Source organism: Panthera uncia, unplaced genomic scaffold (assembly GCF_023721935.1).
Source record: "Panthera uncia isolate 11264 unplaced genomic scaffold, Puncia_PCG_1.0 HiC_scaffold_357, whole genome shotgun sequence".
NCBI lineage: Eukaryota > Metazoa > Chordata > Mammalia > Carnivora > Felidae > Panthera > Panthera uncia.
In genome coordinates this window covers 41250-55046 of record NW_026059492.1, presented here as the reverse complement: position 1 = coordinate 55046, position 13797 = coordinate 41250, and the positions used below count along the sequence as shown (strand labels likewise).

General features: G+C 40.0%; 1 protein-coding gene across 1 annotated transcript in view; it reads left to right on the top strand.

The window, feature by feature from the left end:
• Positions 1-1621: 1621 nt before the first annotated feature.
• The window catches only part of LOC125917995 (ribonuclease H2 subunit B-like), a gene marked incomplete at its 5' end in the record, with an annotated part of 28522 nt that continues 16346 nt past the window's right edge, over positions 1622-13797 (top strand). The window contains 2 exon segments of the mRNA XM_049624058.1: positions 1622-1698; positions 5985-6099. Coding sequence (XP_049480015.1) covers positions 1622-1698; positions 5985-6099 — 192 coding nt within the window.

Genomic DNA, 13797 nt, shown 5'->3' with positions numbered 1-13797 from the left:
GGGCAGAGAGAGAGGGAGGCACAGAATCCGAAGCAGGCTCCAGGCTCTGAGCTGTCAGCACAGATGATGACATGGGTCTTGAACTCACGGACTCTGAGATCATGACCTGAGCTGAAGTCGGACGATTAACCAATTGAGCCACCCGGGAACCCCCCAATGGTTTATTTTTGCTTTTGTTCCCCTTGCCTGAGGAGAAATATTTAAATACAATGGAATATTTTTTTAACTTGATTTGTTTGGGGAGAGAGAGCACAAGCAAGGGAGAGGCAGAGAGAGAGAGAGAGAGAGAGAGAGAATCCCAACCAGGCTTCATGCTGTCAGCACAGAGTCCAATGTGGGGCTCGAGCTCACGAACATGAGATTATGACCTGAGCCAAAATCTAGAGTCAGACGCTCAACCAGCTGAGCCATCCAGATGCCCCTATATACAATGGATATTAATCAGCCATAAAAAAGAATGGGATCTGGCCATTTGCAACAACATGGATGGACCTAGAGGGCACAATGTTAAATGAAATAAGTCAGAGAAAAATAAATATCATATGATTTCAGTCATGAATGGAATTTAAGAAACAGAACCAACCGACAAATAAAAGAGACCAAAATAACAGACTCTTAAATACAGAATGAAAACTGGTGGTCACCAGAGGGAAGATGGGCTGGGAAGATGGGTGAAATAGATAAAGGGGACTAAGAGGCACACACTTCCAGTTGTGAAATAAAGAAGTCACAGAGATGGAAAGTACAGCATAGGAAATATAATCAGTAAGAGTGCAGTAACATCATTTGGTGACAGATGGTGAGCACTGAGTATAACATATGAGCACTAATGCATAGAATTGTTGAATTATGTTGTACACCTGAAACTGATAACATTGTATGTGAATTATACTTCAGTAAACAACAACAACAAAAAGATGTCTAAAGACAAAAGGAATTTAAAGATCAGTTTCATTGTCTTGGCTGTCCTCTCCACGTACGGATTTGAAGCTTTTTGGAGTAGAATCTCATGGACCGCATCCTGCCTTTTGAAAGAGTCGTGTAGAATCTTGGGCTTGTGGAGGAAAAACTTCTGAATTTGGAGTTTCACATATATTTTTCTTCTTTTTAAAAAAAATTTTTTTAATGTTTATTTCTTTCTGAGACAGAGACAGAGCATGAGTGGGGGAGGGCAGAGGGAGAGGGAGACACAGAATCTGAAGCAGAAGACACAGAATCTGAGCTGTCAGCACAGAGCCTGACACGGGGCTCGAACTCACAAACTGTGAGATCCTGACCTGAGCCAAAGTCGGTCGCTCAACCGACTGAGCCACCCAGACGCCCCTCTTCTTTTTTTTTTAGATGTTTATTTAGTTTTGAGAGAAGGCACAAGCAAGGGAGGGGCAGAGAGAGAAGGGGACAGAGGATCTGAAGCAGGTTCTGTGCTGGCAGCAGAGAGCCCAACGTGGGGCTCGAACTCGTGAGCCATGAAATCATGACCTGAGCCAAAGTCGGTAGCTTAACTGACTGAGCCACCCAGGTATATTTTTCAGTAAATGGTTTCCACACTGGGATTAAGATGAAATAACTAAGTTGTCTTTCCAAGACATTTAATTCCCTTTGTTCTCTTTTTAATCTATAGGAGGTCTTCTCCACTTTGCCACACCTATAGACCCTCTATTTCTGCTTCTCCACTACCTCAGAAAGGCTGATAAAGAGGTGAGTTCCCAGTTTGGGATATTAACAGTGAGGGAACAGAATGCACTGTTTTGGCTTGATCTTCTCTCTCTCCTTTTAATGATCCAAATGTAGATTCCCCACAATTCACATTTGATTCAATTTAATTCAGGTTGGTATAGAACACCTGTATCACATGTGCTGGTATGGACTCGATCACTGACTCAGATCTGAGAAGCAGCACTAATCTCAGACTAGTTTTCCTGTGTCTTCTGAGAATCGCCTAGCCCTCCATGCTACCTTACTTGTTTGACTCCGCCTGACAGTGAAAATTTTATCATTAACTACCCTTTGATACTACTCCAAAAATCAACAAGGAGTAGAGGTTTCTGAGAAGTTAGTTGCAATGTGGAATCTGAAACCCTGTTAATGAACTTCTCATGCTCTGTTCACATGAAAATCGATTGGCCTGTCTTGCACTGAGAATGGATTTTTTTTTCCCCATGTATGACTTTGTAATGTCATGCATTGATCACTTAGAAAATATTGTTTCACTGAATTATGCAGATCTTACAAATGTTGACACATCTCATTACACGCACATAGATTCTCCCTCTCTCTCTCACATTTGTTAATATTACCACTGGTCTCATCAGAAAACTATTATTATTATTTATTAGGAAGCTGTCATAGTGGCAGATATAACTTTTCTACAGTTCTAATTTTTGCTTAGAAGTTAAAGTTGTATCATTGATTATAAGCACTGTCAGTCTTTTCCTTGAAATGACAGGTTCACTTCTTTTATGTTCTATCAAATTCCTAAGTCTAAATAGCCATTGTCTGTAACGTTTCCTTTTTTTTCCAGTTAAAAATGGTATCCTACAAAAAATGATTATTTTTGCTCGTGACTCAGTGACGCAAGCACTTTTCCTTGAGGTGATCACTGTGCCTGGGTAGTGGCAGAAGGACTTTAGCATCTGTCTTAACACACAGAGTATTTAAGTTTATTTATTTATTCTGAGTGGGGGCAGAGAGAGAAAGAGAGGGAGAGGGAGAGGGAATCCCCAGCAGGCTCTGCACTGTCAGTGCAAAGCCCGCCATGGGGCTTGAACTCGAGAACAGCGAGATCATGACCTGAGCCCAGATCAAGAGTGGGACACTCAACCAGCTGAGCCACCCAGGTGCCCCTAACACACAGAGTATTTAAAAGATTTGTACTCAGGTTCAAGGTTTAACTAAAAGTAGTTGCTTTTACTCCTTGATCAAGGATATCCTTAAAGTGAAACTGACTTTTTAAAAAAAATTTTTTAACTGCCCTGCATGGCCATGAGGAGAACAGGGACTCCTAGGACAGTTTGTTGGCATGGCCATGACTGGTGCTAAGGAGCCTGCAGTTTTACCCACCTTTGCACTTGAATCTTCAGTGCAAGTGTCAACACAGTGAAAATGCAGATAGCATCTTCTTAGCATTATTGTGAAGATTGTTTTGAGTTTGCGGACCCCCTGAAAGGATGCTGGAGACTCCCAGGGATCTATCAACCACAGTTTGAAAATCTGTGAATTAACAACTTTAAGGAGTAAGTTGTTATTTAAACTGCTTAGAAGAATCTGGATTTTCGTACCCTGGTGTTTACTTACAGTTTAAATGTTTATAGCTCATCTTATTTAGTCCTTAGACCAAATTTCCAAAACTTCCATATCGTAGGTGTGTCAGTTTAATTTGCCGTAAAAACTGAAAGTAATAAAACTGATTTCAAACTTTTCAAGTCCTGCTTTCTCCTGATGCAGCTTAACTTCTTTTGTTCTCCTCCTTTCCTACATCCTCTGTCCTTTAGTGTGGATTAGTTAAGTTGTATTCCTTACTTTATTCATGGTGCTCATTATCATGGAGCCAGTCTATTTAAGGCATGTAAGCAGTGAGGCAAGTAAGTCTTATATCTCTAACAAACAGAAATGGTTCTGGTCACCACCACGAAGGCCCTAGTAGTATTCAGGGAGGAAGCTGAAAACTTCCATTGGCTCCCATTTGCTTTCTAAGATACATTAACAGAGAGAAGGCCGTGAACCAGTACCTGTAATGATGCACATTTAAAGTGCCTCCCCACCGTGTTGTAGTGATGTTTCCCTAAGACCATGACTGGGGTGAATTAACTCTCACCTTGGCCATCTGTGAGTCCTGAGTGTGCTGTGGCTGGTTCAGAATGGCACAGAATGAAGCAGAAATCCTGCTCAAAGTGGTGGTTGGCTTTCATTGTAAGCCATCTTACTTCCTCTTCTGAAATACTTGAAATGCCCTATAAAATAACTCATGAGACATTTAGGTATTTCCTTCCCTGCATTTTAGACATGGTCTTTTCCTGTTTAGTTAAAAAATATCGGTATGCACTTTTAAAATGTTGACCATGGCGCCTGGGTGGCTCAGTTGGTTGAGCGTCCAGCTCTTGATTTCAGCTCAGGTCGTGATATTGCAGTTCATGAGTTCAAGCCCTGCATGGGGCTCCGTGCTGACAGTACAGAGCTGTTTGGGATTCTCTGTCTCCCTCTCTCTGCACCTCCCCTGCTTGTACTCTCTCTCTCTCTTTCAAAATAAATAAATAAACTTAAAAGAAATAAAATTAAAATGTTGACCTAGTCTTTTTTTTTTAAGTTTATTTCTTTCTTTTGGGGAGTGGGGGCAGAAAGATAATTCTAAGTAGGCTCTGTGCTGTCAGCACATAGACTATGAGATCAAGACTTGAGCCAAAATCAAGAGTCAGACGCTTAACCGACTGAGCCACCCAGGCACCCCAGACCTAGTCTTTTTTAATCCTGAGATTTAACATCAGGAAAATTCTTTTTTCTAGCTGTCGCAACTGTTGTTAACTTTATATTCAAAGCAAGTTGCTATTACATTTCCCTTTGGGGCATGTATGGTAAAGAAAATGAGAATAAAACGTTAGTTAATTATGAAATTATTGTATCATAACTGTGTGGCAGTCCATTGTATATAATTAGAATATTTTTTTAAATTGCTAAATATTTAAGGTATTGGGTGATCATGGGATATAGATTAAGGTAGAAGTCTAAGAGAAAGCCACTAACCAGCCTTAGTACCTATAATGATGCACATTTAAAGTGTCTCCCTCCTATGTAGTGGTGATGTTTCCCTATGTCCCCTTAAGACCACGGGCAGGGGGTGCGGAATTAACCCTCACCCTGGCCGTTGGGAAGTCCTGAGTGTGCTGTGGCTGGTTCAGAAGGCACAGAATGAAAGTAAAATTAAGTAAGTAAGTGAAAGTAAGACTTGGAAAATCCCTGGATTATTCTTACTATCTGAAGGAAAAAGATAGCATTTAAATTGAGGCACTTCTTGCCACTTGTTGACCTAAGAGAAAGTATGACAAGCTTTCACATGTGCTGCTGAATGAATGAGATTTCATCTCAAAACCAAAGAAAGCTGCATTTGCAGAAAGAAAAATGATCAGTTTTTCTGTCTTCAAATGGAGTTGTCACTAAAACAGAAAAGCATAGTGAGCTAAAAGTGGGACATGGGCAAAAGAATACATTTTTTATAAAGTCTGGTATCGTTAAGTCAGGGAACTAATCATTTAGACAGACTTCACCCCTCCATGCCCCTGTACAGTTAAGTAAAAATAAACCTGACTGAGAAGAAGAATGTTCTGAATTCCTATGTTCTGCCTTCTGGCCCATTGGCTACCAGGCCTTATACACGTATATAGATGAGCCTGATTTAATATGCATGCACCTTCACTGTACTCATCCATCCGGCTATCTTTTCTTTTATTACGGTCTGCATTTGGAAGTACTTCAGACAGCTCTGGCAGGAGTGGGTTCATTTTGATAATTTTCTTCTTGCTGTGGGATTTCTTTCTTCAACCTGGAGTAAGGATAGGGAGCGAAGCAGTTTGCTCCGGGCACGATCTGGGCTTATTCCCAAGTGGTGGTCAGGACTCCTGCTCTGTTCACTCGGCTGGTTCTTCTTCATGTTGAATGGGTCGGAACGGCCCCAGGTAATATCTGCCATCTTCGCAAGCTTCCGTGGCTTCTCGCATTTTTTTCAGAATTTTGTTCCCCTCTTTTATCCAGTGGCTATGCCTTTGATGTGGCTTGTATGCTGCTTGGAACCCCGGTGCTTTCAAGAGCTTGCTGAGGGGAGCTGAGAGTCAGTTCTGGCACCAGTCCCAGTGTAGGGGTTCCGTAGGTGGAACCAGTGGCTTTGAACTTAGTTTAAAGGTTCAGTTACAAGACGATGCATCTTTTCCTCTTTTTTATGTGTGAGTTTGCTGACTGGAGTGCCTACATTCTGACCGAATAAAGTCTTTTTTCAGGGCAAGTTCCAGCCCCTGAACCAAGTCGTGGTGGATGACATGTTCCCAAACTGCATCTTGTTGCTGAAACTTCCTGAACTTGAGAAGTTACTTCAACATGTGACAGAAGAGAAAGGTATAGTACATGGCCTTTGAAATGAGGCTTTGGCTGCTGGAAAGGCTGGGCGTCCGTCCCACCGAATGTAATACTTGTTCTAGTTTGGTCATAGGAGAGGCCGACACTCAGACTTGCTTCCCCTTGTCAGTACTGGTCCTCTATTCTACTGGATTGTTCAGCCTGTGAAATTCCAACCAGTGGAATACGTGGCCTGTCTCCTACAGGGCCAGGAATCGTGAAGCTTGGGCTTTGGTCTCAGTTCTTCTTTTAACTAGTCTGTGACTTTAGTTAAGTTTCTTGCCTACTTTCTGCCTTGGATTTCTCACTTGTAAAATTACATAAAATCTATACCTTCACCGAATCAAGACGTGTTTATTGAGGGCCAACTAAGAAGCATATGTTGAGCACTAGGGTTAGACTCTAAGCTAGTTATAAATAAGACATCGTCCTTTCCCTCACTAAGCTTTGAGTCTGCTGGGGACAAATGCAAGTAGGGCAATGACAGCAAGGAGTCACAGGAGTGAACTCTCGGTTTTCTGGGGATGCACAGGACAGATTCATACCCTGGCAGGTAGGGAGTGCAGAAAGTTGGGTATTGTGTTGCTCTCCTGGGGGAAATGACCTCTAAATGGATCCCTGAAGTGCTCTTAGAGCTCTAAGTGGAGCTCAAAGAGTAGCAGCATGACAGGGGCATCAATTTATGGGAAAGTGTCATGTTTAGGAAGCTCCAAGGGGTTCAGGGTAGCCAGCGTATAGGATGCCTGGGATGCATTTAGGTTGGTAAGGAAGGAATGGGGTAGGATGTAGGGCAAGGGCTCACATGGTGAAGGGTCTTGTATGTGTCTGACTCTACCTCGTGGTAGTGGAGTGTCGGCAGAGTTGGAGCAGGGCAGAGCTATAACGTGGAAAACGTGCTAGAGAAGCCCAGCCCAGGTCCATGGAGGCTGCCGCAGCGGTCTCGGCAGGAATGGTGGTGGCCTGAGCTTAGCACCTGCGGAAAGCGACGCGAAAGGGAAAACCGGCCTCATCTAGTGTTGGGTGGTAGTCAAGGAGAAGGAGGAGTCAAGGATGACTGTAGAGTTGTGCCCTGACCCGCAGTGAGGTTGGCGTCCTGGAGACACAGGTGAGAGGAGCAGGCTGGGGGTAAAGAAGAGATGAGTAGCAGATACTCTTCATTTGAATTCTGAGAGGGGGAAGTGAGTCGATAAGTTGATAAGTTAGAAACACTACAACCTTAGTGTCAGTGTCTCAAAAAAGTCATCCAGGTAGCTTCAGGGTTAACATGGAAATATAGCGTGGGAACCAAAACAACAGGCTGATGAGCTGTGGTTGTTCGGGGTCACGGTCGGTTTGGCAACTATGATGGATCTGAGACCAAAGTAGCCGTGCTTCCAAGAAGTGTAAGCTTACTGTGGGAGAGGGGAGAACCTTACTGACTGCATTTCACATTTTAGGTTCTGCTAAATTCACATTTGGCCAGGCCCAGGGCTCCATTCTGGATATGGTGTGTGGCACCAAGGTTTTATCAAAACAGGCCCGTTAAAGACATTCCCTGATGCTGAGCTCGGAGAAGATGTCCATCGTTTTGTGGATGACAAATAGCCATTTCTGAAAGCTTAAGTAGTGGCGAATAATTACAAGTCATTTTAATTTTGCCAAGTTACCGGAAATTGAAAATGCAATTAATTCATTATCCCAGATTCTTACATTAGCTGAATAAAGAACAATTACCTTAAACCCAAACCCAGAAACCCAAATTCAGAAGCAACGATAACACACTGGCATTTGTTAGCTTACAGCCTGCATTTCAAAGCAAGATCTTCTCTCTCTCTCATTCCTTCCTTCTTGTGTACTGAACTTGTGACCATTTACTGAGTCATTATCTGAACTCCTGTCGTCATCTCTTTCTCTCCTCGACATCACCTGATCATTGGAAGTTCTACTGCAATAGAAAGTACATGCCCTACACTTCTCTTGTTTGACCAGCTCTAAATAAACTTCAAAATACGATGCCTTTCCCTTTGGATCTTCCTGGAAAAAGATGTCTGACTCAGTATGCTGTCCTTGTATTCAGAACTGATGTAAAGAAAATATTTCACATATTTGTGTTCTGGATTAGGGGTGAAATAAGTAATGTGAGATTGCTTATGTGTATTTTGATGAAGAGGCCTTTTTGAGGGTGAAAAATAAGAGATCCCACTATTTTCTTTTTTTGTATTTGTTCTTAAAATTTTTGGTGTTGCTTTTAAGCCTTCCATTATTTTAAGATTTACAGAATGCAGTTCTTTAGGGGAAGAATTTGATTATGAAGAAACTGTCAAGGCTTTTAGAGAATTTCATACATCTTTTAGTATATGAAATGTAATCTGAATTACTTTATGTTTTGCCTTAATATCACTGAGACAGAAAGAAAAATTTGAGGCCTGGAATGTTTAGAAACCTGGTTTATGTATAGGCTGATACTATATCTGCTTTGAAAATGAAAGCACATGGGCAGGTAAAATAATTATTTTAATTAAAAAAATCAAAGATACAGGAAAAACTCAAGAAAAAAAACTGCAAATATTATTTGTACCCAACCCCAATAATCAACAAATGTTAATATTTTGATACAGTTGCTTCAGATATTTTTGAGGAAAGAATTTTTTAAGAACAGTCTGGTAATCTGATCTCAGGATCTGATGGCTTGCAAGAAAAATTAGAAGTGTATTTACTATATAGTTTTGAAGAAATCATTCAAATTTTTCATCATCTTTGGTTTGTAAGATGAAGAGTTTGAAGGGTTGAGAGTATCCCTCATACATTGTATTTACTACTTTGCAAAGTTGTTCTAAATCACAAAATAAAGCTTTTTGCTCTTAGCTTTATAGCATTGAGATTACTGAATGACCAGGAATGACCAGAATGTGAACATTATTTAAATATTGCAGTTAATAGTGTCTGGTATCTACCTTAAAGAGATGTGCCATGTCCTACAAGTAACTGAGTGCCAAGAGAGTACTGGATATATAGTAAGTGCTCAATAAGTGTTCATACTGTTAAGGCTGCTAAATTAGAAATTTTAAATTCTTTGCTGATGTTTAAGTACTATATACACTGATACCATGTGTTTTTGAAGGTCCATTGCTAAATTATATTCAAATGGTTTAAGGAGAATGGGGATAATCAGATAACAATAAAAAATATCTACCCTATAATGAGAAATTATTATGTATCATTTCTGTGCCTACTGCTTTACATATGTTATGGTATCCTTACAGTAATTTCCTTTCACTATTATTACAACCTGCATTTTTACAAATGAGGAACAGAGGCTCAAAGAGTTGAAGTTACTGGACTAGAGTCACAGAGGTAGAAGTGGTAGAATCGGGATTTGAACCCGTGTCTGACAGCAACTCTTTCCTTTCCTTCTTGCAACTGCAAAACACTTCCAGAACACTCCATTAGAATTGTCAGTTGGTGTCTCCTATAAAAATAGAAACATCCGAAAAATCTTGTATACCCCGTCTTAAAAGGCAAAAAGAGATAGGAAAGAAGACAGAGAACTTCAATAACTTAAGGAAAAGACGTCTAAGTTTCTCATCCCAACAATGAGCTTTCTTCCGTTCTCAGGTACCTATTCCCCTCTTTTTTAGTCATTGCCTTGGCTACTGGTTGCTTGTTTGAGTTTGGCTTACTGTCCATTTATAAGTTAGTGTTTGGTTCTGTTCTGTGTTTTACTGCTAGGATTTTCAAAATAAGTAACAAAAGAGGACTGCTAGGGAGTGGTCAGGTGATATCCATGAGAAGGAGCAAAGATAAAGAAGAGAGCTGATTATCTTTAATGTCCTTCTTTCCCCAGGCACTGTGCAGACAGAGCAAAACCTGAAACACTCACATTCCCCAGCCAGATGTTTTGATATTAGACTCCAGATGCTGTCTCAAAAGTCTATGGCATTAAAGACCTGGTTAAGCCTGCTAGGTTTATGAGAACCTCCCCCTGCTCACGTCGTCCCTGCCGTCCCTGTGTCCCTACCGAGTAAACCCAGCCATGGTCGTTTGCATCCCAAATGATGATGGTGGTGACCTTAGTTAACATCGCCTGCTTTGTTAGTGAAGGAAATGATGTGTCTCTGTTTGCCAGCTCTGGGGCCCAGTATATTTTTTGCCAAAGAAGCTCACATTCAGTGGAGGGATGACAGAGGAAAGGCCTAATAAAGGCTTATGAACTTCATCTTGAGTGTAACACTGTTTCATATTGCAAGCCAGAGCTGCGCTGGGCTGTCCGATGTGATTAACAGGAAGAGCCAGGAAAACTTACCTGATTAAAATACCCCAAGTACAGTTGCCAAGTTTCTATCCCCAAGAGGCAGGAAAAAAAAAGAGACCATATGAGTTTCTCCGTTATGGAAAACATTGAGAAAGTAGATGTGAGAATGTGCTCTAGGCAGTTTGTTCAACAATGCATCAGGGAAATTCAAGATTGTGAGCCGATTACCCAATTGCTGAACATGTTATTTAATTGTGGACTCACTTTTATTCCATCTTTATTTTGTAAACCCACTCTTTCCAGATGTTTGAGACCAGTTTTATCGGCACCAGACACATTAGGGAAAGAAACCTTTCCAGCATGTGCACGTATTATCTAACTCACCAACTCTTGCAAATATTAAATTTAAGACATGAGCAGACATGTTATGGTATTTTTCATAAGTGTGGGTAATTCATAATTGTGAGCCTTCGTGGATATTTTGAACTCCCTTGCTTATCAAAATTTGATAATTTCAAAATTAAGCAGTAGTTTAGCACTTGATCCTTTTGTAGCATTCTGGGATATCCGAGCTGGATGTTTTTTAGTGACCATCTTGTCCTGGGAATGTTTAATTAGAAACAAATTTATAATTAAAACCTTCCTAGAAAAACTCCTCCAGGCCCAACTAGCTTCATTGGCGAGTTCTGCCATACTTTAAGAAGAAATAATACAATGGAATAAAAACATACCATTCATAATATTATCAAAGATCATGCAGTCTTAGAAATAAATATAGCACAGTATGTGTAAGACCAGTACACTAGATATTATAAAATATTGCTGAGAAATTAAAGAATTAAATAGAGAGATATACCATCTTCATGAATTTGAAGACTCAATATCGTTAAGATGTTCATTCTCTCCAAATTGATCTATACATTTAATGTAATGCCTATGAGGCTTTTTTTGACGGGGAGTAGAAATTGATGAGCTGATTCTAGAATTTATATGAATTTGCAAAAACCTGCAATATCCAGAACAATTTTGAAAAAAGAAGAACAAAGTTGTAGAACCTACACAATCTGATGTCAAGACTTACTCTAAAGTTATAATAACCAAAGAGTGTGGGGCGCCTGGGTGGCTCAGTCGGTTAAGCGTCCGACTTCGGCTCAGGTCATGATCTCGCGGTCTGTGAGTTCGAGCCCCACGTCGGGCTCTGTGCTGAATGCTCAGAGCCTGGAGCCTGTTTCAGATTCTGTGTCTCCCTCTCTCTCTGACCCTTCCCCGTTCATGCTCTGTCTCTGTCTCAAAAATAAATAAACGTTAAAAAAAATTAAAAAATAAAAATTAAAAAAAAAATAACCAAAGTGTGGTATTGGTTTAAGAGTAAATATATAGATAATGGAACAGAATAGAGAATGTAGAAGTGGACCCACACTTATATAGTCAATTGAATTTTTTCAGTGGTGTCAAGATAATGGGAGAAAAGACAGTCTTTTCAACAAATGATCTGGAAAAACTGGATATTCATACAAAAAACAATGTTAACCCTCACCTCACAGTCATACAGAAAAATTAACTCAATATGGATCACTAACTTAAATGCAAAAATCAAAATTATTGAACTTCTAAGAGGAAACTTTGTGACCTTGGGGATAGGCGAGGATTTCTTAGGACACAAACCCACTAACCATAAAAAAAAATTGTAAATGTAACCATAAATTACATTTCATCAAAATTAATATCTCCTGTTTTCTGAAAGATACCATTAAGAAAAAAGAAAAAAGTCATAGTTGAAAGAAAATGTTTACATGGCACATCTGATAAAAGATATAAATATATATATTTCAAAATATATATATATATTTTGAATCTCAAATATATAAACTCTTAACACAGTAATAATATACATATACAGCCTAGTAAAAATTCAGCAAAAAGTTTGAACAGACACTTGGCAAAAGAAGATTTATAAATAGCCCATAGGCACATGAAAAGATGTTCAGTATCATTAGTCACCAGGGAAATGTAAACTAAAACCACAAGGAAATGTCATTAGCATTCACCAGAGTGGTGTGAAATAAAAAGAAAAACTATAAATTGAGGAACAACTGGAACTCACCTACCTGGCTGATGGAAGCATAAAATAATATAACTACTTAACAATTTCTTATGACTCAGTAATTCTAATCCTAGAGATTTACCCAAGCCTTACAAAAACATATCTCCATGTAAAAAGACTTGTGCAAGGATGTTCAGAGCAGCTTTTTTGTTTTTATAGCAACTTTTTCAAAATAGCCCCAAACTGGAAAAAATCGAATGCCCTTCGGTAGGTGAGTGCGTAAACAAAATGTAGGATATCCATACACAGGATACTACTCCATAATACAAAGGAAGGAACTATTCCTAGCTGCAACACAATGGGTGAATCTCACAGAAACTATGTGGAGCAAAAGAAGATGATCACAAAAATATACTTACTGTATGATTCCATTTCCATGAAATTCTAGAATCAAGCAAAAACTCAGCTCTAATGACGGCACATCAGTGGTTACCTGAAGTCTGGGTAGGTGTGAAAGAATTGACTACGGAAGGGCTCAAGAGAACATTTTGGGGTGACAGTTACGTGACCATATGTATGCATTTGGCCAAACTCCTCAACTTGTACACTTAAAACAGGTGTATCAACCATATGCACATCATTCCTAAATAAAGGTGATTTTTAAAAAACTAAAGTAGTTACTGATCCAGCACAAGAAGCTAAGCCTCCTCATTTCTGATACAGTGTGTTTTGTGTTTTGTTTTGTTTTGTTTTGTTTTGTTTTGTTTTGTTTATCCTACCCCACAGCTCCCACAAGGTAATGCTGGAATCCAGTGATAGAATGTGGGAAGCAAGGCAGGAGTGAGTAATGGCTTTGAGATTCAAGCCTGGTTGACCAGGAGGATGGTTTGGGAGAAAGCTGAACTGTCTGTCTTTAGATACAGAGCCTCAGCTCAAGCCTTTGGACTTCCTGATTGGGTTCGTTTAGTCTGAAACAAAATGAACTCCTCCCCCCCGACCCCCCTGCAGAGAAAGGTATAGTTAGCCTTGGAGCAGGGGGAAGCAGAGCCAGGAAAGAATCAGAGGAAAAGTCATCAAAGACAGAAGAGCCAAGAGGAAAATTTTTGTAGAACCTAGAACCACGGAGGAGTTTTTCCCACAAAGAACAAGGTCAGAAATACTGAGAAGGGTGAAGACCTAATTGATCTCAATAAAACGAGTATCAGATCCACAGCTCTGAAGTCATCTGGAGTAGGAATCTGGTGCCTCTGCTTACTAGCTCAGTGACTTTGGACAATCTAGTTAACTGCACTCTAACCCAGTCTAGGAAGGTAGGGACAAACAATGGTTTTGACCTGAGATCCATTCTGAACATTCAATGAGAAATGTATATAAAGAACTTACAAAGGCTTGACTGTATATTTGTTTCTGATGCTGTTGTCAT